General features: G+C 34.4%; 1 protein-coding gene and 1 long non-coding RNA gene across 2 annotated transcripts; one reads left to right on the top strand and one right to left on the bottom strand.

The window, feature by feature from the left end:
- Positions 1 to 1528: 1528 nt before the first annotated feature.
- chif (DBF4-CDC7 kinase regulatory subunit chiffon) lies at positions 1529 to 21011 on the bottom strand. Its single transcript, XM_075296732.1, has 2 exons — positions 19876 to 21011; positions 1529 to 10736 (listed from the first exon to the last, which is right to left on the bottom strand). The coding sequence occupies exon 2, from the start codon at positions 10715 to 10717 to the stop codon at positions 4367 to 4369; it is 6351 nt and encodes a 2116-aa protein (XP_075152847.1). The 5' UTR covers positions 10718 to 10736; positions 19876 to 21011; the 3' UTR covers positions 1529 to 4366.
- LOC142226630 (uncharacterized) lies at positions 12925 to 13282 on the top strand. Its single transcript, XR_012719716.1, has 2 exons — positions 12925 to 12993; positions 13068 to 13282. It is a non-coding gene; the product is annotated as an uncharacterized LOC142226630 (long non-coding RNA).
- Positions 21012 to 26397: the final 5386 nt, after the last annotated feature.

Here is a 26397-nt window from a genome sequence, read left to right as displayed (position 1 = left end):
CGTTTATATGGGGGCTATACGTAAAAGTGGAGCGTGTTACAAACGGAATGTCAAAGTTAATATACCCCCATCCTATGGTGGAGGGTATAAAAAAAATGTTCACAAACGTATTCGTCGCATCAGTAATCACATTGTATGAGACAGTATTTTGGCCAACTTAGTATTTGGTATGGTGCTCTTTGTTAGCGCAGATGGCTTCCAGTCGTCGTGGCATCGACTCTACCAATTTTCTTGAGAGATTTTGCCCCATTCTTCCTGTAGCACTTTTTTAAGGGTTGTCTAAGATGAAATTTGGTTTTGTCCGATCCACGATTCCAAATGGGACCCTAGTTTTCAATGGGGTTGGCACCTGGGCTTTGCGGTGCCGTTTTGAGGTATTTGGTGTTGAGAAGGAGGAGGACATTTTCACATCCCAGGCCGTGTGTTTCGGGTCGTTGCCTTGTTGGAACAAGAAGTCTTTATCTCGGAATCCCATTTCAGCAGCGCTGGTGTAAAGATTTTCTTTCAGAATGTTTAAATATGTTTAAATACATTTTGGCGTTCACTATCCCATCAATAAAAAATTAAGTTTCCAACTCGACGTGCTGACAAACAACCATTACCATTTACACTTGCTTTTATATTTTTTATTTTCAAGGCGAAAGCCTGGGAAACCCGTGGGAAAGGCATCTTCCCCTGCCCGACATTCTAAAATTTTCAAATCTTTACTATTTCTCATATATTTGACAGAAAATAGTTTTTTTATGCAGTTGAAATAGGGTACTCCCAATGGATTACAATCCAGGAGTTATGCCTGTAAGGGGACTTCCTCGCCCTACTTTTTAAAAAGGTTTTCCGTTATTTTTTTTTAATTGATAACTTCACATGTTAATAATTCTGCATATCTTTTACTGTTGCAATCAAGAAATTTGAAATGTTCATGGAAGTTGATCCAGCCATAAAAACTGGGTAACTCTTTGTAGGAACAATGTTACTTCGAAGTTCCGAATTCACATTCTATCAAAATTTATTAAAATGTTTATCAAAATTTGATCGAATAGTCGAAAAAATTTAATTACACAACTTTTCATAAAACTTTTCCATGAGTGAAAACTTTTTTAATATAAGGTGAGTATTAAGTTCGAGTTTAGCTGCTAATTTTCACTAAAGTGAAAACTAAATCAGTAAAAAAGTCATAAAATTGCAGATTTCTGTATAACTTGATGGGGAATATCCCAAAGCAAATTTTCACAAAGTTTGTATTCATTAAAATGGATTATTAAAGAAAAGTAATCGTGAAAAAATGACGATTTTAGTGGCTAAACTTGAACTTAATACCCACCTATAAGTGCTGCTGCTTGAAGTGAAATAAACCACAGTTGAAAGAAAATTGTGTTCGCCCGGAACCCTTGTATGTTACTAGGGCTTTATATTCTTCCTTAACCTAAAACAAAGTCGTGATCAATTCCACCAATAATTTAAAATTCATGTGAAAGCGTCTTTTGCTTCTTCAACCTATCCTGACATACCAAGATAAAAACAATGAGAATTGTTAAATATTTTTTTTTTTAATTAATATTTTTCTTTATTTTATTGCAACATAAAATTGTTACAATCCTGTGTGTTTTCTTTCATTTTTTAAATACAATAGTTTTGTTTTAATAATTGTTGATTTTGCAAAAAGAAAAAAATAATGATATTACCACTCACATTTTTTTTAATTGCTATAATAATTATATATTTATATAAATTACATTTAGAGTTTGGATTACTTCATAGGGTGTTTACATTTAATTTTAATTTTGTTTTTGTTTTGATGGAATTTAATGGGACAGAGGTGATTGGTGGTTGGGGGGTTTGTTTTGTTGTTGTTTTAATGAGGATACGAATAAAATCGTTTAAAAATAGGAAAGGGCGGATTTTTTTTTTGTATAGAAATCTACATTATTATTTGGAAAAAAAATAAACTAATGACATATTTTTACACGGCTTTTAATTATCTATTTCATTTGTTTTTCTTTTGACTAAATCCTATTGTGTATACATTGTGGTGGTTGTGTAGTTTATAGGATTATTGTAAAAATATAAAGATAAGTTAATAACAAAGAGAAATATAATATAGAGTTAATAATGACCATTTACTATTTATTTTGTATTTAGGTAGGTATATTTTGTGTAGAATTATTTGCATATTTAAATTAAATACTATGATCTATATTAATAACTACTATGAATAATTTTATTATTTAATGTTTGCATTATTTTTTTTTTTACTAAACAAAATTTATTAATTTACAGGAAATATAAAAAGCGAACGGCCAAGGATAATTATTTTGGGATTAATATAAACTAAATGTTCAACATTTAAGTGAACTAAATTCACTTTAGTTGTTCAATTACACACAGAGAAAAAACAATGAAAAAAAAACTAAACATAATACTTCACATAAAAAAAAAAAACAAATAAAAACCCTAAATTAAAACAAAAAAAGAAAAATGTTAAAAATTGGAAGGATTTTTCGTATAAAAATTTGTGTGTAAATAAAAACAAAAAAATGTATATAGTATACCTTTTTGTAATTCTAGTTTTAGCTTTTTACATCAATTTATTCTAAATGTCTCTTAGTTTTATTTAAATTACAAACAAAAATATGTTTCCTTTTTTCTTTAGTTTATTTTAACGTTCACATAAATACAACATTATTTCTCTTGAATTTCAGTACAAAATTTAATAATGGCTCTTTTTAATGAATGTGAATGTGTTATGGCAATTTTCAAAGAAATACAAAACACATGTGAGATAATATAAAACGGCTTTCAAAAATTAATATATATAATTTGTTTTTTTTTTTTTTTTTTTTTTTAATTTTGGCATTTAAATAAAATTCCTTTTTTTGCCATTACGGCTTCTATATACATATTTTTTAGCATGTTGCTTAAAAGAAGATGAGAAATTGTCGTGATTTTAATTTTCTAATCGATCTGATTAAATCTACTGATTTTGAAAATGGTAAATTTATTTTAGACTTGTATTTTTTAAGAGGAAGAAATGCTCATTTATCTAAACTAAAAAAATGTAAATATTTCCATAAACATTCCAGAAGTATTAAGGAGAATCCCCTTCTATAGTAAGAAGAACAACTAGTATTTATTTTCATCTCATGATGCTTTTTCTTAAAACCAAACGTTAGGCTAAAATTACATGGACAAGTTTTATATGATGCATGGGACATTTATGGGAAATATGTTAATATATAAAAATCAAAATCAAAGTTTATTGTGCGAAAAGTTGAATAGGAATCCCGATTTCTATTTTTTCTCTTTAATCGAGGTGTGAAGGAAATCAAAAATCGACTTGGCTAGGTTAAAACTTTTAATAAAAATAACAAAAATTTAAGGCGTGAATATAAAAACAACAAAAAAATACTTATTTCTTTCCTATTCAATAGTTAAATTTACTACTGAGTTGAAATATTGCGAATATGCAAATTCGATATTTAGAATGGGATCGGTCAACTTAACATCTTCCATTTCTATTCATAAAATTCATATTTAAACCTGTTAAACCATAATAATAATGGGCATTTTGATCGTAGCCTCTGCAAAAAGCCGAAAGTGGATTCACCTATTCGTTTTTTTTTTTTCCAAGAATCGATAAATCTACTTTTTCCATGACACGAGTCTTACATTTTAAGGTCGATAATTCACAAAATGCGATATGAAGCTTTCTTTGAAGTCACAAATCCCATCCCCATGGAACATATAAAAACCCAAAAACAAAAAAATACGTTTAGTCGACTTTTCTGCAGGCACAAAGTCGGTAAATCGAATTGCAGAAATTTTTAAAGAGACGAAAATTTTAAAAATTAAATATTAAAAAATGTTAATCCTTTTGATAATACAATTAGGCGAAGCACAAACATTTCGACTTTTTATTTCGGTTCTAATTTAAATTAATTGAAATCGGTAAATTTCTCATCATCTTAAACAACGTGAAATCATCTCGTATTTTTAGGACATTATTTAATTAATGGATAATGGTATAGTTTCCCCGGTTAGGCATCAAAAGGAAACCTAGATTTGTCCATTTTTTTCTTTTTCTTTTTGTTTTACTTTTTTCATTTTTTGAATTTTCTAATCCTTATTTATAACTTAATTGTGTTATAGAAATTATTCAATAATTTCAGTCGAAATTTATTAATCACATGAAAACCCCGTTTTATCACACATACAATTTTCGTTTCTTTTAGCCGCACATTCATTAGCCTAATACAAGAGGAGCTCTTTCTTTATTACTTCACTTTTTTGGCTGTTATTAAGATTCCACAATGGTGTTAGTTATCTATCTATCTCAATCAAATATCGGTATTAGAATATAACCCTGACCCTATCTACGATAACGAAACCTTCGAAATGGTGCACGCAAGCGACGACATGTAACTCGAACTTCTTTCTTTAGAAATTGTGAGATGGCCAATGACTTCACAGCCGCTGTTGCTGCTTCTGCCGCACAAGATGCCGCATTTGTGGGTGCATATTTGGATAAATCAAATTTGCGTTTTGGCGTGGCAGATGCACTATTGTTGAGCGTTGTTGTATGATCGAAATGATGGTGATGATGATTATCATCATCTATGGTGTGGCTTCTTAGCTGTGAATGTGAATTGCTAAGATCGAGATCTGTGTCCAGGCCATCTGAGGAAACTGTGAAAATATCCGAATTGTCACCAGCTTTTTCGCTGGGGCTTATACAGCTTCCTAGACTACCATTGAGTTGGGGAGTACGACGTAGAGCTCTCATAAAGGGTGTGCAAGGTGTAGAGGTTGTGGCGTTATTCAAGCTTAGGTTATTCGAGCGGGCTTTCTCCATGGGACATAAATTGGATACCTCATCGATTGAACGAAGACGTTTTTCTTGCGGCTCATAGGAATCTTCATCCTCTTGAGTTAGAAAGTGTTTTGTTACAGATCTTTTGGATTTTTTCAAAATTTTCTTGCATTCGACGTCTTGAGCTTCTTCAGCATCATCATCGTCATCTTCCCGTTCCTTATCCTCATCTTCGTCGACTTCCTCCACATCGTCTAATTCTACATCTGAATCGTCTTTTCTAGCAATAATTTCCTCTTCAATAGAATCGGCCATTGTTTCATTATCCTCCACATCCTCGTCCTCTTCGTCATCATCCTCCTCCTCTTCCTCATCGTCATCATTGGCTGTCTGAGAATCTTCGTTTATGCCCATTTGTGACTCCTCCTCCATTATAATACTCTCTTCTTCTTCTGGTTTCACTCGTCCCTCTCCATTTGCTCCCATTTCTAATTCGGAATCGGGTGGAGTAATTACACCATCTTCTCTAACTTTATTTTCCAGTACATTGTCACCTTTGTCTTCAGTAATTTGTTCCTCTTTTACTGATACACCATTTTCCAATTTCTCTTCATTGGTCACCAAATTATTCTGGAGGAAAAAGATCTTATTAGTTTTTGATTGTTGGCGTGTAACAGCCTTTTTTCTAGTGACTTTAGGCCAGCCCGTTCGATTGGTCTTTGGATTCTTACGCTTGCGATAGTAGCCAAGCATATGGCTTGAATTAAATATGCTTATCTTTCTCCCCTTATGGTCGGGACCTAATTTATCATCAGTGCTATCTTTCATACCGGCCTCTGAGTCCTTGTAGACCAGATCATAGAGATCAAAATCGCTGGAGAAATATTCTGTGGCAGGTGGTGTATTAAGCAATGAATTATTTACAGTTGAGCTGGAGGGATCATTTGGTGATTGAATTTCTTGTTCTTCCACAGGAGTTGCTGGAGTCATATCGGGTTTGGCATAGTATTCAACATCGTTATCACCCTCAGGACCCATTAATGTTAAAAATTTATCGATTTGCCATTCCAAAAATGCTGGACTCTTGTATTCTGTAGTCATTTTTTTCAAAGATTCTAACGCATTTGCATCAGCTTCGAATTCGAGTACACCTTTCTTGGTGCCCGTTTTACGTATAGATGGAGCTGAATTTTTGATATTCTTAGCGGATATGGAATTTCGATGATTAGGCCTTCTTCCTCTGCTCGGTTTGACGCCATTTCCGTTATTGGAAACTAAAGATTCCAGTCTACTTATTACCTTTGGATTCTTTGATATTGATGCCAATGTGGAGGTATTTCCACCGGAAAATTTACCAAACAAATTCATAGCAACATTATTGGCAGGTGGCCTACCTTTGGAGGCACGGACATTTCCGGCTCTAGCCACAAATGGTGGAGAATAATCGTACTTGTTACGTCCCCTACGCATACGTTTAACATTTTCCGATATTTCCGTAGCAAATCGGAGTTCTTCTATGGGTGTGGCTGCCTGAGAACGAGTGCGAGGCGAATTTAGAACGGCATTACCTTGATGCAACAATGGCGATTCTCTGGCTGCACTTGCTGGTGGTTGTGTAGGAGGTGGTGTTTTTAGCCGTGTATTTTGTTTTTGTTTAACATCTACATCTTTGGATGGCTCTTCTTTAACTAGAGGCAAATTTGGAGTTACTGTTTCCGTTGGTGTTACAGGTTCATCTATTTCCGAATTCGATTTACTTATCGAATCTTTCCTTTGTTTTATTATACAACTAACCAAGGCCAAAGTGGAAGCATGTTCTCTGGGTGATTTCCGTGGCGGTAGCTCCAAATGTGCCATAAAAGCGGCCTTGCTCAAAAGTTTTTTATGCATTCTCTTCGATTTACTAAATGTGGCCGTACTACTGGCACAACTACTAGCATTGCTATGGGTGGATCCAGCCCTATCCTCGCGACGGTTCAATAAATCTCTCGTTCCATCCTCCGTTTTAATATCGGTGTGATTACCAAGTCTTTGGACATTGCTGTTTTGTACTTGCTCTTCCAGTTTTTGACGTTGCAATATCTCTTGTTGTTCCTGCTCCTGGCGATATCGTTGAAGCAAATGCAATTTCTTGTGCTTGTGCGTATATTGCGTCGTAGTGGAATCTGTGGTGGAGTTTGATAATTTGGAATGTTCTTGTTTGGCAGGGGCTGAGGTAGATGTAGATGGTGGTAGATTTGAATCTTCTCGCTGGTTATTTGATGGTTTCGTTTTGGCCTCGCGTATATCACCTTTTGCCGCCTGTTGGAGCTCAGTCTCTTGTTTCACAGTATTCTTATTCTGACATAGCTTACAACAAATTTTCGAACCCATAGATCCTTGCAGGGACATTTCGAAGGGTATGGGCCCCAATTCGTATGGCAGTTTTCTGTACGTTGTCGATCCAAAATATTCGAAATACTTTTCCTGATAATTGTCTTGACGTTTGTAGACACGGTACCATAAATCATATTCTGGCAACCGCTCAAAAGAATACTTCAGCTTTTTCAAACGCTCGCTCTTTGTAAAATCAAAAAAGCGGGATGGAGATGAGTGTTCTTGTTTACCAGGAGAATTCTTTTCGGCAGACTTTTTAGGTGGTGTATTGGCCTCATTGCATTTCTTTCCAGATGTAGAGGGTTCATCGACTTTTTCTTTTGTTATTGGTGCTAATGGAGTTTCTTCTGCCGCTGGTATTTCTTCTTCGACCGATAATTCTTTCTTTATTTTGGGCAATATTCGACTTTGTCTCTTTTCCAGACGAGCTTCTCTCTTCGATGTGAAAGCTTTTGTTGGCGATGGTTTGCTGCTTTCAAGCTGTATTTGTGATTGAGAGTTCGAAGAAGACTTCTTAGGTGAAGATTTAGCTTTGCTTTCGCTCACCTTATAATCTTCATCTTTTTCGTCATCATTATCGATGGAGACGTCATCGTCCTCATCATCATCGTCAATTTCAGTTTTAAAGATTATAGAATTGACCTGTGGTTTCTTTCTACTGCTACTGCCAATGCTGTTGTTGGTGGTGGTAGTAGTACTGATTTGTTTGGGTGTAGATTTGTTTTTTGTATTCTCCCCCATCCTATCCTCCAGATGGTAAGCAACTGAACTACGATTATTATAGCGTAATCGCCTTGATTCCTGTTCAACAGTCTCGGACTTTTGCTGCTGCTGCTGCTTAATTTCCTTAGGTTGTGCGACCTGTTCTAATTCCTTTTTAACATTCTGCAATAAGGCTTTTGGTGGCCTTCCTTTTTGCACGGGTTTGGCAGTGGCGCTTGCGGTGACGGTGGTTTGATTTTGTTTACTTTTATTTTTCGCTGCATCCACCGCAGCTTGCATTAGACGCGTACTTGTAGTTGCCGCCGTTACTATGGCTGTTGCAGTTCTGGAACTTTTACGGGTTGCCTCAGGAAATATTATTTTCGCAGTTTCTGCAAGAAGCTCAGCAGAGCTGAAAGCAGCTGCGGAATGTCTGCGTGAACTAGTAATCTTTTTCAGTTGTTCAAGTGGCTGGATGGGGGCTTTTGGAAAGCTCTGTCTTCCCCCCACACCCTTAGGTGTGGTAGTTGCTCCCCTTGGTATGGGAGTTTTAGGATAAGAATACCTACCAGTTTCCATTGTATTTACGGGAGCCGTCGTAGCCAAACGCTTCATTTGCTGAGGTAATTTTCTCTTAGCCTTGGCTATGGCCTTTTTACCATTCGGAAGGGATTTCCTAGACCGATCTACGAAATACTCTTCGTTTTCGTCCTCCGAAGGAGATGGTGATGCCGATGGAGTGGATGCGCTTGATGATGTACAAATGGATGCAGTATTTTGAGCACGTTCAGAGCTAGTATGCCTATCAACGTCCGTTGGTAGCTCGCTGGAATCACAAGGTTTTTTAGGAAACATAAAGTTCTCGGCCTCACCATTCAACACTTGCAATTCGGTATTGCGCACCTTCTTAAACTTGACAATTATCGAGGGTGATGCTACTACCGTGCTATCGTTAGCTGCTCCTATTCTATTCTTGGTTGGCGTACAAGGCGCTTCCGTATGAGTTTCTACAACTTTGTACAAAGAATTCGGTGGCAGCATAGCTCGTATAGGTGGTGATATTGCAGCATTTGAGGCTGAGCCAGAGTGTTTTTTACGCGCTGTGATTGGAGTCTTTACAACCAATGGTGGTAGAGTAGGTGGTTTTTGTGGACTAGGAGTCTTTGGCGATTTGGTACTGGTAATGGCATTCTTGAACTTCTCCGAGGAGTGTTTGCCCTTAGTGGAACGCTTTGATTTCTCCCTCAATGTTGGAGATATGGAAAGGGCCTTCCTCTCGAAAACCTTAGTTGGTTTACTCAAGGAACAAGATTTTTGAGACTCTTCCTCAACGTCATCTCCAGCATCTTCATTTTCCAAAGGATCGACTTCATCATCCTCCAATTCTTCTTGATCAACTTCCATTTCCTCTAGTTCGTTTTTTGGACCTGATTTACGATTCTCATCCAGGAACTTATTAACATCTGCCGAGGAAGTAATCAATGAATCCAGCGCTATGAAATTCTGAGAGTTTTTGGCAAAATACTCATGATCCTTGGTCTTCAGGTGTATCGTTAAGGCATCATATTCAATTTTGCATATTTCACAAACCCCACATTGTTTCTCCGAGGAATCTTTTTGCTGAACCGGATTTCTACAAAGACTATTTTTCTGTGAATTCGCAGGGGATTTATGCAATTCGTTTCCTTGAGGCTTTTTGATGTTGTGAGTTGATCGTGATCTAGATTTTCGTGTCATATTGTTGTCTTTCAACTGATTTGCTTCAACTTCGTCTTTAGGTTTCTTATCGTCCTTGGTTGCAGTTGTGGTATCCTTTTTGGGTGACAAACGAAAAGCACCGTCTTCTCGAGTTAATTCAATTTTAGGCCACTCACTTGTGGGTTTCTTAAAGAGATGATAATATGGTCGGTAGTTACGTTTGAGAGCTTCGATTTTTATGAAACCACCTTTTAGACTTATCGGTTCAACTGTGTAAGATTTTCGCGAGCCGTTTGCTGAGTCTCCCAGATAATCTTTAAGCTCGTTTTGAACCTTTTTAAAAAATCTTAAAGCATTTTCGCATTGCCACACAACATAGGGAGGTGGTGGGCCAACATTATCTCTGGACTTTAGAGGTGTTGTGGCGTTGATAATCGGGGCTGTTACTGTTTGGGCTAAATGATCTGCAGTTGAACCTCTGGTGTTACAGCCACCGCCTATAGCTTGGGTGGGTGTGGTAGCAGCGGTGCTAAGACGTCTGGCACGATTTAATATGGCATCAGCTCTTGAATTTCTTATGGGCTTTTTTGATGTAATTGTAGGTGTGCCATTATTTGTCCTGGAGACCTCAAAATTTTCCACAGAATAAGGAGTCTGTGGTGTTTGTGGGGTCTGCGGCGTTTGTGGTGTACCCGGGCAACTTGTACTGTTATTTGGATTTACAACTGCACCGGTCGCGCCGGTGTTGACAACTGCTTTATCGGTCACAAAATGTGTAACACTAGGCGTTAGGAAGAATTCCAATGATCCCCCTAGAATTTTTATTTGTTCCTCTATACGTTTTGTTAGCTGATGATCACATATATCCAAGTAAAATTTGAAATGGCAAAGAGGCTTTTTGCACTTGATTACTTTGACAGTGGGACAGATGCGTTTATTCGAGTCTTGAGCAATCCTAGTTGAGGCTGAGACAGTAGTGCCTGCTGCTCCAGGAGATGCTGTAACCGAAACTTTTGACGCTGTTGCTGATGTTGATAGATTCCTTGTAGTGGGTGTAGTTGGCAATTGTTGAGTTTGCCGCTGATTCTGTGCTTTAAATTTACTTTTTTTGATAATTTCCGATTGCGGTTGCATACCTTTAGGCCCAAGATGGCTATATCGTAAAATAGAGATTTTGTTGTCGTTTGTTTTTATGTAGATTAACAGTAGAAAAGGAGGAGGGACGATCACATGTTATCGAAAAAGAGAAGAACAGAAAAAACAACACCAGTCAGTTAAATCAATGAAATAGTTTTTTTTTATAATAATCATGCTTTTAAAAAAATATTCGCAAAAACACTGTAAACTTTAGAAAAAGACCGCTAATTTTTTTTTATAAAATTCGTTAAATCCTAACATACCAAAAGAATGCCAAACCAAAACTGAAAAATAGGATAAAAGCAAACAAAAATCTGACACGGACAGATGTTCGATTTTGACATCATCCCCTTTTTATTGCACAAACACTCACACACACATTCACATCGTTACATACAAATCAAAATAACGCAGCAGTGTTGCATTTGGCGATTTTTAATGCCAAAAACACAATATTTAGATTATTGTGTCTGGACAACTAATTTTATGACTATGGGGAAATGATAGAGAGATAAATTTTAATTCTAAAAATTATACTTGATTAAACTACAAGAAAACCCAATTTTCAAAAAGTTCAATTCTATCGATAGACTATCAAGAAATTATTTTGAATATAGACATAAATCTTTGATATATCGATATCCACAATCGCAGCCAGCGTATTTACGCGCCCAAGAACTTCAAGACAAGATCATGAAGGCATATTGGATAGTACCGCTTGGGAGAAGATAAGGAGACGCTGAAATAGTGCAGGAATTGGCTGTTCTGTCCCACCCACGAGAATGGTGGAGCTACAAGGAACGATATACGTTTCATATGTGGTATTCGAGCAATCGGGGAATCACTATTTACAACCGAGATTAGACAAAATCTTAAGGAACACAACTTTTAGCAACCTCCAGCAAATTTAAACCAATGTTTAAATCAGTGCAGGCATGTGTCACGGCTTTATAAAAAGGTTTTCGTAGTGCTTAATCAATTAAAGGCTTTTGTCAAGGTGATACTTTGTAACATTGGATACTACTTACTAGAGCTGGACCGAAGAATTGGCTTCGACAATCGGCCACGAATCGGCCTTCGGCGTCAAGAGGCCGATTAAACGAAGCTTTTTTAATAATTTATTTAATATCGAATTGTGGAAATGGACATGACAACATGCCCAATAAAATGTGGAAGAGTTAAAAATGAAAATGAAGTGGAACCATATATTACGGAGCTTACTATGCAAATTTACGGCAACATATTCGAATATTGGAAAAATTTTGATTTTCAACGTTTAATAGAAGAAGAATCACCTACAAATTTAGTGAAATTATGCAAATCTTGATAGAATTTCGTCATTACAATTAAAGGCGGCAATAAAATATAAGTGTGGCCAGCGTACAATTTTTCAGTACAGCGGTACATTTTTTCGAAAGAAGATCAATTTTGAAGAGAATTTATATGTTTTGCTGCTAAGATAATATCACAAAACGAAAACTTTGCAATTCTGATTATCAGAACATGGGAACAAGTTTGAATTTATCTCCTCTTAGCACGGACATTTCCAGATTACTCAAAGTTTCACACAGTACAACACGGCCCTGTACACTCAACTTTAAATATAGAGACCCTTATCTATATAGAATCGGAAAGGAGTCATGGAAAGAGACAAGTTTACCACCAGTGATATCTCAATGGACTTTATATGCATGACTTTGTAAGAAAGCCCCGCTTGTTCGGCAAATAGCTATTGTCGCTTTTTCCCTGCTTATATAAGCACTCCACATGTACAGGGGGTTATTTTGGTACAGAATAATGATTTCAAAAAGTATTAAAGACTCCTATTCTAAATGCATATAATGCACCATTTCGTTTCACCCAATTCAGCACCATAAAGTAATCTATTAAATAGTCGATAAACTATATTGGGCATTACCAGTTGAGGATGAAATCGATAAGATAGACTCTGTTACTCTCACAGAAAAAAAAAATGAGAGAGAAATTAAAAAAGTGATCATTTAATTTCGGTGTCTAAAAGTAATGTACGAAATAGTTTGCCCAGCAAAATTAAACAAAACAAAAAAGTAATTATGTTCTTAATCTGGTTTTGGTGCTTACGCGTAATGCATAGAAAGATATTATGCTTGTCCTAATCGTAAAGAGATGTTGAAAGAACAAAAAAACGAATTCGCGCTAGAACACGTGATTTGTTCAGTTTTGCTCTTGGTTTCAATGCGTTTGGCTGAATACGGAGTGCATATGGTGATTCAAAAGGAAAGAAATTCAAAAATGTAAGTTAAATTAATTATAATTCTATTACATATCAGTTGTATGTATGTATTTCATATTTATATTCTAATTTCAGAAGCGGCGTCTCCATTTCCTAGCAGCAATGGACCTCCAGAACAACAATTACGCGAGGCAATGCAGCGGAAGAAGAAGGGACAATTTAATAGTAAAATCATCTTTACACCAATATTGATTTTTTTTATTTTTGTTTGTATAATCTTGACGTAATTTTATTATTTATATATTAAAAAAAACTATTTAATAAAAAAGCCTTGATTAAAAACAATAAAATTAATTTTTAGAATAAACCAGCAAATGGGGTATAGATTTAAAGTGCTTATTTGGCTACCACATATTCACCACCCTTTTCTGTGAGTAACTTCCAGCTACCAAATGGGGGGTTATCGATAATACAGAGAATGGTCTATTGGTTATTTTGAGCGACATCTCCTTGTTAAATTCTCCGCTCAAATACAAGGGCGGTAGTCAGGTTTATAAGTAGGGCTGTTTACGAATAGGTAGCCATATAAGTAAGCATTCACTACTTACCCGAACAAGCGGGAGACTACCGCCATACCTATACTAACATGGCTGGTGGCATTAAAACACACACGCACACACCTACATTTGAAAATTTTTTGCCAATATGAATGCAATAGAATATTGTTGCCTAAGGAAATATTTAATTTTTGAATTCCTTTAAAAACCTCAACCTCTATATCAAGGATGAAATAAAATTGCACACACACACATGTATATATACAAGCAAATATATTAAATGTATACAGTCAATTTATAACGATAAAAATGCATTGCAAACTGCACACATATATTAATGATTTACTCATATAACATACCACACCAAAATTCCTATATACTAATGATTGTATATCGCAAATTGTACAATTCCTCTATGAATGTCTGTATGTATATATATAAATATATTTACATTCATGTATATATATATATATATATATATATATATATATATATATATATATAATAATTTTTATATTTTAAATATAGATTTTTCGTTACCATGCTAAAATAATTGGAAGTTTAATGGACCAGCCGAATGGGTAGCAAACAATTTAGTATATACTAAACAGATATCTATATAAAATATATAGCGAATGATTTAAAAAAAAAATATATATATTTTTTCCAGCTATTAGTATACATGGTAATGTTATTTTAGTAGGAATTTTTCTATTATATAACCGATTATAAAAGGTACCAACCATTGCTTAGACCATAAAAACACACGTGAATAACAAATACATTTCAATCTAAAACTTCCGGATCCCTTAAACTATTAGTCCATTGCGAGACGACACGAATTAAAGCTACTAATTGCGCATGGAGCTGTAAGTCCTTGAATACAATAGAATACAAAATTCAAACCTCATTGTATGATCGTGAAATTTTTGAAGAAGGTGACATAAGTTCCTTCGCATTTCTCCTACAAGATGTTCCCTGATAGGTCTTAGTGGTCATGCACCTTGTATGAGGTGTATGTTTAATTCTGCTTCTGATATTTCAATCGAAATGTGAACGATTTCGAAAATTTTTAGCTCCAACATTTAAAAAATATATGATAACAGAAACATAACAAATAGCATACCCTAACTAGATTTTGAGAACTTGTTAAGTATATTGCGTCTTAGATATCTACTCTCATATTCATGAAAGTTAACGTAAACTTTAAACCTACTGTTACCATACAAATTTCTTCGATAAACTGTCAGTATATTTTTATGAATATTATATTTCATCTTCGTTGCGTTATAAAACAAAGAAAAAAAAATAATAGGCAAAAATGGAGATGTAAGTCAACCCAATCAACATAGGTATATGAGCCGATTAGGAAGCTTATGTGTAACATCAGGCTATGGTATTACTGTATATCAATAAATAAATATGTCTGAGGTGTAAAGAAAAACACAAATTAAATATAATCCTTTGACTTGGTATTATTCATTTCTGATAAAAATAGACCTATTTCTGCTTTGCAAATAATACACTTCTGCATTTTTGCTAATAGCAGATAGTATCTATCTATAGAACAGTATTGACGAAGCAAACATTGATGAAAACTAAAGTGTTTTCTTTTTTTATTGAGCTAATTGAATCACAATCTGTGGTGGGAGGAATTCCCCAAGAATTTCGTGTTTACTTAGGGCACAATTGCTAATTGTAATCGACATAAAGAAGATATTTGCTGGCTATGTATAAATTAATGTCCACAATTTTGCAACTCTGTAATATGAAATGAAAAAGTGTTGTCAACCCCAGATTCGTGAACATTTGTATTATTGCAATCGCCTATAATCAAAATTATGTTTATAGACAATTAAAATTTCCCTTATTTATAAAAAAAAGTGAGAGTAGGCATATTGCCATTACGAAAAACTTTGCATGTAAGACTCTACTTACCTACACACTTCTTCTTTAAAATTTGTTACTTGGAAATAAAATTTGACACTCGAGTTTATTCTTCTCTTAAGGTGAGTACTAAGTTCGAGTTTAACCGCTAAAGTGAAAACTAAATCAGTAAAAAAAAAACATAAAATTATACATATTTGTTGCAAATTTTATTATTTGATGGTGAATAGTCCAAAGCAAATTTTCACAAAGTGTATATTCCTTAATATGGACTATTAAAGAAATGTAATCTTGAAAAAATGATGATTTTAGCGACTTTTACAGTGTTCGGGTTTAGCACCAAAACAGAAAATTTAAAGTGCAAAAATATCTATGAAGACGATTACGTTTTTATCAAGTCTTCTCAAATTTTGGATGGAAAAGAACCAATGTATTGATTGTGAAACATTTAATATTTCTAAATTAATTGACTAAAAAAGTAATCGTGAAAATAATCTGGGTTTCAGCTTGAAAACTGAACATAGTTCTCACCTTTAAATAAGACATTTCGTTTAAATTGGCAATGCTGAAAAATTCCTACGTGTTGCAATTGGACTTGCGAAACTTTTCTAAACGTGCAAATGTACCCAGCAAAACAATTTGCAAGTTCTTCTCAAGGCACAACTTTAAAAGAACTTTCAAAAATGCTCTCCCGAAGAGGTTCTTTATTTTAACTGCTCAGGAAGTTCATTTGAGTCAATTTTAACATATTAATAATTAATAAAATGGTACATATTATTATTATTATTATTATTAATTATAAATTTAGTCGAAAAAATGTTAAATCCTTTCTAAAAAAAATTGCGAATTTTTAAAAATATTTGATGACAAACTTTCCAGACAAAAACGTTATAATGCATTAAAAATCATACAAAATTATTTATTTGTCAAAATATCACAAAAATTCTTAATTCACATCCAAAACACTGAATTCACCTCACACCTTAAGAAGTGATTCAAATTCAGTGCAGCGGCTGTTGAAATGTTGGACATCCGTCCTATGACAAGCCCATGTTAAATTCATCGCTTCTGCGTCAATTTGGCACCACTTCCGTATCCAAAAAGAACATTTTCACTACTTTTTTGGCGATGCTTTTTTTACTGGGTATATAAATCGGAATAATCGGAATTTTCAGTTAGAACGGTATACAAATAAGATATTAAAATTAAGATGTTAGACATCTCAGTGGCGTATAATACAGCAGTTGAGCCGCGTCAGACGACTTAATGTAGCCACTTTTGTGCCATCTCATGCCGAGTCTTTATTAAAAAATACTTTTGCACGCCCGCAAGGGTCTACAATGAGTCAAAATCTTCATACGAGTCAAAATCTTCACTGGTGATTAAAACTAGCTCGAAAGAGCTTCCAATCATATTCAATTTGAAGATCATGATCATATTCAAATACATATTCCTTATACGTTTTTCACATTACAAAATCCACATTAACTAAATATTAATTGTTATTTGCCTTATAAAAATATGATATGAATAGGCTATTAAAAACATTCATGTTAAATAAATTGTATCGTTATATGTTAGTTACTCTAATGAGTTACAATAGAAATATGTATTTGAATCATATTCCTCTATTAATCATTTCCACTTTTTTACTTTTTCCGTTAAAAGTTGATTAATATCAAGTTAGTTCGTTAACGAATGTTAAAAAAAAAAAAAACACTATGATAATTATCAAAATGTCTTCTTCATAATTATTTTACATTAAATTACCTACAAATAAATTATGTATACAAATCTTGATAAAATTTCGTCATTGCAATTAGAGGTGGGTATTAAGTTCAAGTTTAGCCGCTAAAATCAAAAAATAAATAAAACGAGCAGAAGGATAAACCCCTTTGATATATATTTTATTACAATTACACCATTTTAAAGAATATGAACTTTATGAAAACTTGCTTTGGGAATGGCCCAAAGCAAGTTTTCATAAAGTTCATATTCTTTAAAATGGTGTAATCGTAATTGTAATCGTGAAAATGGCGATTTTAGCGGCTAAACACGAATTAATACCCAATTTAAAACATACATTTTTTATCCCTTATGCGCTTTACAGACTATCAGTTATTCCGGACGGAATGTCGGTGTTTGTAAAGAATCTTACAGTGTGTCGGATCGATACGACTTGTCGGCGATGACTAAATAATCGGTAAATGTGTTATCGATCCCATAAACATGCAGCAGTATCGATTATGCCTTCGGACTTAACTTATAATGTGCACAATGTATGGGATATGTTCGACACGAGCACTGTCGTCCGGAATAACTGATAGTCTGTAAAGCGCATTAAACAATACAAAAATCATTATCAAAAATGTAACTAAATTTAAATTTTTAATAGTGCAAATTAATTTTATTTCAATTGACGCAAACATACATAGTCTAAGATCAATTAACTGCAGACGAATAAAAACGCTAAACATATGAAATCGCCATTTGACAACACTGCTATTATCAGATAAAACAAAAAACACAACAGTGGTGCATTCACAACAAACCGGATCGGTAGAACAATCAAATAAAAGGGAAATGAAAGAAAAAAAGAGATAAAAAAGAAAACACATTTGCACTTCAGTTCGAATACACCACTGCTAAAACGAGTAAGAAAAACATAAAACAAACGACAACAAAATAAAAGAGAATACCAAAACTCAACAAAAACCGCAAATACGACACAAATAAAATAGAAAATGAAAATTGCACATCGCAAACGAATTTATTTAGGAGCAAAGCAATTACGTTCTGACCTCAACACACAGTCATGCGAGTGTAGATCAGCGCTGCTTGTTCCCTTTACAAAAATAAATAATAAGCACTTCTACTACTGTGTTGACGGCCGGTTGGTGCATAAAGTAGAAGAATAAAAGCAGACTACAATGAAAAATGCTTATAAAAATGTTCGATTTATGTAAGATTTTGTACACTATATTGGGGAATGAAAAAGAGCTCGTGGCAGCAGCTAGTTAAACCAAAAAAACTGATGTTTTTGTGTGTGCTTTATGATTTTTTGTTTTTTGTGAGGATGGCTGACGTTTTTGGTTCGTTTGTTCACTTTTGTGTCTTGATGCTTAGTTTACTAGTGGTGGTGGTGGTGGTCGGCCGGTCTGTCGTATGTCAGATGAGCATCGACGTATGTGTTTAACTATTAAAACTAAACAGAAAATACAATGTATAGCAGATATTTGTATTTTCGATTCAAATGCTATGGTAATTGATGGTGTGGCGGGGCTACATGTTTAGTGTGTGGTGTTTCTATCTTGACTACACACTACAAAAATACACATACAACCGGCTTTGGAATACAAAGCAACTAAAAGACAGACGAACGACGACAATCAACTAAGCCAATGTACACACATAACACCACCATACACAGTAGAGAACTGAAAATAAATGTAGAAATGCTTTACTCGATGGGGAAAAGCTAAGTACTAGATAAACGTCCCATATTCCATCGCCATCAGTTTATTTCTGCTTGAAAATATTTTTATAATATACGGTCACAATGTTGATTCTACAACGAAGAATCATTATGAGGTTATTTTTATTTCGATGGTTATTAATAGCAAACAAGTTTTTCACAGCAAATCGAAATCTACATTTTTCAAAAATTATACAAAAAAAAACTAATTATTAAGCAACGAAATTTAACCATCTTCATTAAAAAATGCAAGTACAATGTTTTTGTTTACAATTAATAAAATCATCGTTTTCCAGTTTCTCTCAAATACTCTCTTAGACTATATTTGCAGTGTTGCTAACTTTAGCAAAATTACATAGGTTTGGCCGAGTTTTTCACTGGCGCTATAAAAAAATATCTTGTTTAATGGAAAAATTATTAAATTATATTTTTCCAATGTTAATAGAAATGCATAAAATCTTAGTTCATTGGATTTTTTGAGTATTGCCTTAATAGTTGTAAAGGGGTTTGAAACTCACCCTAAAATTTGATCCAAAGGTCTAGACTAAGATCGCGTTTGACAAGTGAAATTCAAATATGTACTCTGCTATTCTTTTTTTATTCCAGAGAAAGAAAATCAGATGGCATTTATTAAAATGAATACAGGCCTGTCAGACAGTTCACTCAATCCCAAGTTCTGTCATGTCTGTAAATCGGTTAAGCGCTTACACAAATTTTGCTAGTCAGTTATTAAAGACTAACCGTAGGTTGTGAAACCTGTACGAAACCATGATGTCATGTAAAAATACCCTATTTTATGTTTATTATAGTATCTTTTTTTACTCACTACTAAATTTTCGTTGAAAGACAATATAAAGTAGTAAATTGGCAACACTGAACCTGTGTGACAGCCAGTCTCTCATATTTATGCTCTCTTATACTCTATGCACAAAACACTTGCTCTATTCTTCTACTCAGCTAAATAACTACTAATCTCTTAAATATAAAATAAATACATACAATTTATATACAAAAAAATATTTACCTTTTAAAAATTCTTTGAGTTGTTCGGCCGATATATTTCGGTAGCCCAATTCATTTAAATAATGCAAAATGGCGCGTGCATCCAATGGCAAATGTGACATTTTCTTGTGAAACTCACGGTGCTCTCCACATACATTGATTTTGTTGACGGAACGGCGAAGCAAAAAAAAAATAAAACAAGGAGGTGGAAAGAAAAAACACAAAGCCGCGGTGGCGGCAGACGTAGTACACAACAGAAAAATAAAACCTCCTGAATTCAAACAAAAAGAAAGTCCCCACACACAACGCTTTACGTGATGCTCGTTCTTCTATTTCTTGATGTTAGCTGCCGTGGCCGTAATCGTTGTTTCCACGCTTGTTGTTGTTATTTCTTGTTGGTTGGCTGGCTTGTCTATGTGCTTGCTTTTGTATAAATTTAACACTTTCAATAAAGAGATTTGCGTACACATACACATAATATGAATTTCTTTGTAATTTTCGCGTTATTGTTAGCAATTCTCGTATTTATTTTGTGCACGGGGCCAATAGCTTGCTTACACAGAGTACATACTTTCAATACAAGTTCTTTTTTAAACTTTAAATTACTGTATTGAAGGCAATTTTCTGGTTCTCGTACCGTCTTTTTCGACCAAACTTTATCGCCAAGTTTCTTTACCCGAGTATTCTTCAACGCTAGCAGGCTTGTTTTTGTTATTTGAATTTTGTCAAACTATCCCATATAAAATTTTCGCAAAATTGTCAATGAACAACACTTCTACATGACTTGTTCGACGGGCAAAAAATGTCTTAAGCTTTTAATGAAATGTTCATTCTATTTCCTCGTTTGTCTCACTTTTTAAAATGGTTTCCATGTCACACACATACAACTCGGGACAATTCTTTTTTGTGGCTTACAAAATTCATTAGGGGCGAAAAATGCACTGGAAGTCACACGCTTTTCTATAATTTTTGTATGTATACGTGTTCAATTTCCACTAAATTATATAAAATTCGTTTTCTGGTGGTAATAATGTATAAGTTTTTCCACTTTTTCTGATTTAAATTGTAATAGTTTTATTGAATTTAATGAATTTGTCATAGCAAAGTATCAGCTTTTTAGTAATCGTCGTATCGTTTCGTTTGACGCTCGTTTTTTCATCCATATTTTATCTTTTTCTCGCTTTTGATTTCAGAGCCGTCAATTGATAAAGCAACGCCGTTTAATGGATATCTAAATCAAGCGGTGGCGTAAATCCAAAATCTATAAAATATGTTCACATTATCAAAATCTCCACAAACTAGTTTTCATCTGAAATCTACTGAAAGTAGAAGTTGATTTTACGAAATATAGGTTGTCTCATATGTGTCTTAAGGCCGGTACTATGTTCATTCTTGCGAAAAAAAATATAGAAACCATTATTTCGCACATAGAAAGCGGTGTTTATTTAGGTAACAGGGAGAGCTATTTAACAGAAAACGATATTGAATTAAGTTGGTGGTTGCTGCTTGCTATTACAAAATTAACATTTACAGCCAATTTCTCATATCCTTTTTTTTTTTTTTTTTTTTTTTTTTTTTTTTTTTGGTTTTAGTTCCACGTCAGTGTGTGTTGGTAGAGTCACATAGTGCTCATATACCAGGACTTGATGAGAGACATGCCAATGTTTAGGGTCTATGTCTTAGTATAAATCTCCATGATTTGAATTGTAGGTCGTTATTACATTGCGTGATTTGTTTGACATTTGAGAAAAAATGGCGAGCTTTATAGCGAAATTTTATTGTGTTTGATGAAGTCAACTAATTCTGCAATATCCGCCATGTTCCGTTTTTGAAGGAGGTCAGGTAAGTTGTTGAAATGCTTGAAAATTTCAAAATTTGGTCGATTGTGTTCAAATTTTATACAGCTAAAAAATAAATGATGCTCATCTTCTACCACATTACAGGTGTCACATAAGTTTGATGGAGCTATGCCAATACGATGTAAGAATTTTTTGCAATAAGTATGGCCAGTTAATAATCTATTAATCGTCTTAATGTCGGTGGGAGCCATTGTTACATTTTTGAACCATTGGGTCTTCGGAGGTTCATGGAAGAACAGTTTGAAGTATATGCCTTTGTGTAGAACTGCTTCCTTGTAATCATCAGACCATTCATTCCAGAGTGATTCCTGAATTTTACATTGTGCATCTCTTATTGATAAGGCGGTGGAGATTGGGCAGCCGGCGCTAACAGCATATTTGGCATAATAATCTGCGGTTTCATTTGGTGTGATCCCAACATGCGAGGGTGTCCATATAAAGGTAACAGTCGAAATATATGAGTTGTTGATTTTTTCCAGTATGTTGTTGACTAAATAATTGTGAGCCGAATTGTTGCTTATAAGCAAACATGCATTTTTGCTATCAGTGAAGATAACAGCATTGCATATTCCTTCCTCTAATATTAGATCAATCGCTTTGTCAATAGCATGTAGTTCACCAGTGAGAGAGGAAACCTTGTGTGGTATGGAAAAAAGAAAATTTTGATTTGTCGAGATGTTGCAAACCGCACATCCTGAGGACTGTGCGCCGATCGATGCATCCGTGGCCCAAATGGAATAACCCATTGTTTTGAAATCATTTATAGACTGACGATATATAGCAATTATACATTCTATGTTAGTATTGTTTTTGTTTCCATCAAACAAATTTAGCAGGACTTTTATTTTATATGAGGGTCTTTTGTTCTCATTTGTTACAATATTATCAAAAATATATTTGAATTTGTGATAAACCATACCCAAGCTTGTATTAGAAGACGAGGAGGTGATATATTGGTATAAAGATAGATTAAAGGTTTTTAGTTTTATAAGTTCTTTAGCAGCAATGAGTTGCGTTCTTTGTTTGGGAGGTAAGGTTCCAGCTAAAGCATAGATTACATGCGTGGGTGTTGTTCGAGTTAAGGTAGGTACTATGTTCGGTTTCCGAAGCGAAATCCCATACAAAACCAAAAATGCGAAAAACTACCGAAATATTTTTTCATTTGTGGTACTTTGTTTTTTTCGAGTTGAAAAACTGACATAAAGTGCATAGTCCCTAATTAGGTCGGCTTTAAATCCTCCCATATGTTGAGATTAGTTAGTTTCAAAACATGGCGCCATTTGTAATGTGAATTAAGAAATAATTGATTTATTCAAATGATTTGTGTTAAATTAGAATACAAAAGTGGTTCGCGTTGTTATTTAAAAATGCAATTAGATTGACGAAATAAAAATAACGGAGTGCTATATGTATATAACATATATAACAGCATCTGGTTCTGTAGCCGTTTCTGCCACAGTAGCATCTGCCCTCACATCCCTGACACCCACAATTGCAGCCACTACATCAGCTACAGTGAACAACTCCAACATAGCACCCTCAACACCTGCCACGACCACAGTGGCTGTGACCGCAAATATTGTATTGCAACAACCAAATACAACGGCCGCCCAAGTAGTGAGTGGTCCCATTGGGGTGGCAGCAAATACTACTCCAACATTAGCCACTATTACTAATTCTTCAAATGCAATATCGACTGTTGCTGCCGTTAGTAATACAAATGCAATACTAATGCAATGGTGGTTTCACAATCATCCACAATAGTATCACCAGCAGCTGGATCGAATGTTGTTGTTCCCACCACTACAATGGCTTTTGCAGGAGCTACCGTGGGACTTAAGTCTGGTCCAGATATTACAATGACATTGAACCGTATAAATACGGCAGAGAATGAAGTTGATGTGGAGGAATGTTTACCAGGTGATGTTGTTAAATTGGATTTTGCTGGCGAAGAAGTGGCCGGGTGAAATTTTACCCCTAAGGAATGTCTTCTAGGAGTTTCCAATCGGCGACCGGTGCCCGTTGGAAACTCCGCCTATTACAACAGTACCATCATCGCTTCAGCCATCAGCAACAATAGCATTCCATCAGCGTCATATTGTAGAGATACAACCAGCCCACCATTTATCATCATCCCCTGCTAATTTAGAATTGACTAATGTTATGCAACATAATGTTTGCACAGAACACGAAGAAGTAGAAGAAGCTAATTGTCATAATACTGCAGATGTAATCGATGAAGATTTCTTTTTTAAAATATGCTTAAGAACGATTTCGTCTTATCTCTGTAAACCCAGTGCTTCTACATTCAACACCCATTTTTTACAAAGAAATGAATTGTATTTTTTTTATTATTTTACCGCTCCTCGTAATTGCTCCCTTTTCTATTTGTTAAGCGAGCTCGTTTTTTGTGTGTAAGAGGCGTAAATGAATGAGAACTGAACAAAAGAAATGTTAATGCAATTTTAATTTTTAATGGAAACAACATGAAAGCTAAATATGAGAAATGATAATTAAAAATTTTTAAATATAACAATATTAGTGAAAGAAAGCTGATAATCCAGAAAAGAAAACATTGTGTTCTAGGGTCTTTAATTAGTGTATAAATGTACAAATTAATAAAAAATCATAATAAAATTATAATCGAACTTGTTTTATTTTTATATACCGGGGTATAAGTAATTGGGTGGTCTTATACGTTTTATACTTTTTAATATAAAATTAGTAAATTTTTCTGAACAAAGTTATATCCAAAATAAATGTTTATAGCAAATAATTAAATAATTTTTATTTAAATAGCAAAATAATTTTCTTGTATTCATCATTTGTCCAAAAAGATTGCGATAGGCTGGAATAAAACGATTTAATTTCGTTGTGGCTTTTAAATTTCAGTTAGCGGCATTCTTGCATTTTATCAATTCAAAACACTGGTTGAATTTCATAACGTGACTGAAATAGTTATTGGAACTTATACATTGGGAGAGTATAACATCCTTCAGTAAACCAGCCAATTGCTTCTCAATGTATTAATTTCAGTCAACGAAGAGTCTGGTATAGAACACTAACATCCCTTTGTGACGAAATATAAGTCGGGAACAGTGACTTTGGCTTAGGAACTACCCTTGAACTTGAGTTATGGGCTTAAGTTGGTTGTTCCCCCCGATGTAACAACATTGGCAAATGAAATGGCGTTATTATCCTTTGTGGGAACCGTGGTGGTGACCACTGGATTTGAAATTGCTAGTGAGGCGGCAACAGCATGGTATTGCAATGCGATTGTGTAGATATTGTGGACACCAACGAATTAAGTTTGTTGATGAATGAGTCCATTGCTGCGCATGATGTAAAAGTTAGCATAACACCGGAATTATATGTTTTTTTGATGTGCGTTACAAATTGACGGTATCCATTTGGAAAAGCTGAAGAAGACAATGTACCACATGTTGTAAAAGCTGTTGCAGAATGTGGTAAGACACCAGGAGTAGAGCGGCTAGAGCTTTATTCTTAACAATTATTAGTGTCCAGTGCTGTATGAGATTTTTTTGCAAAACAATCCAAAAACTGGTAGAAAAACACTTTTCAAAACAATTATCATGAATGCGTGTATGTAAACAATCAGCTGCTGCGTATGTATAAGTAAAAATAGTATGACATTTGGCGATGTTGTCAATTAAATTGCGGAGAAATAAACGCGGAATAGCTCCAAAATAGCTGTTTTCTTCGTTCGAAATGTATTGTCAACACTCTCATTTTTCAACGCGAAAGAATGGTTAAGTGAAGTTTTTTTCGTGCCAACAAACATAGTACCCACCTTTAGACCAAGATTCCTACGTAGAATCTGATATTGAAAACTAGTAATTTTTTTGTTTAGGTATGTTGGCATATGCGCCATGGAGGAGTTGAGATATTCTATCTTGGAGAATATAATGGATTTTGTTATGTTATTGGCAACGTAGGGGTGTATACCATAATTCAGAGTTGTTATCATTCTTATGGCCTTGAGAAAAAACCTGCAGGAATTTATGACTTCATCATAATGTTCTTTTAGAGACAGACTGTTTTTGATATTTCTACCAAGGAATTTTATACTTGTAACCGGTTTTATCAGTTGACCAGCGAGAGATATTAGTGGAACTTTTCTTGCACCTTTAGCCACATACATTGTAGATGTTTTCTCTATGTTTATTTTGAGATTTAAGTCTTTTAAAAGCGAAGCAAAACTGATTACTTTATTTTGCAGTTTTTTAATAGCATCATCAAAGTCATGACTATGAGTGAGGATTATGAAGTCATCCGCAAATTGAAAGACGTCCGTATTCTCATCTTCTACGCCATGGAGACCCAACGTGTAGATATTAAATAATAATGGGCTCAGACAACTGCCTTGTGGGATGCCATTAAAAATTTCTATTTGATTGTTTCCCATAACTAATATTCTTTTGCAAAGGAATGACATTATCCATGCTATTATTTGGTTAGGGAAGTTTAATTCAAGTAGTATAGATTGCAGTACACTGATATTAACCCGCTCATAAGCATTGCTAACGTCCATTGTAACCAGTACAACTTTTCTTCCCTTTTCTTTTTGGAGATTCATAGTGTGAATTAGGTCGTTAATGCAGTGTGAAGCCGACATATTTTTCCTGTAAGCGTATGACCTATTTGGCAATATGTGGTTTAGATTA

Source organism: Haematobia irritans, chromosome 2, assembly GCF_050003625.1.
Source record: "Haematobia irritans isolate KBUSLIRL chromosome 2, ASM5000362v1, whole genome shotgun sequence".
Lineage (NCBI taxonomy): Eukaryota > Metazoa > Arthropoda > Insecta > Diptera > Muscidae > Haematobia > Haematobia irritans.
This window is presented reverse-complemented; position numbering and strand designations above follow the sequence as displayed.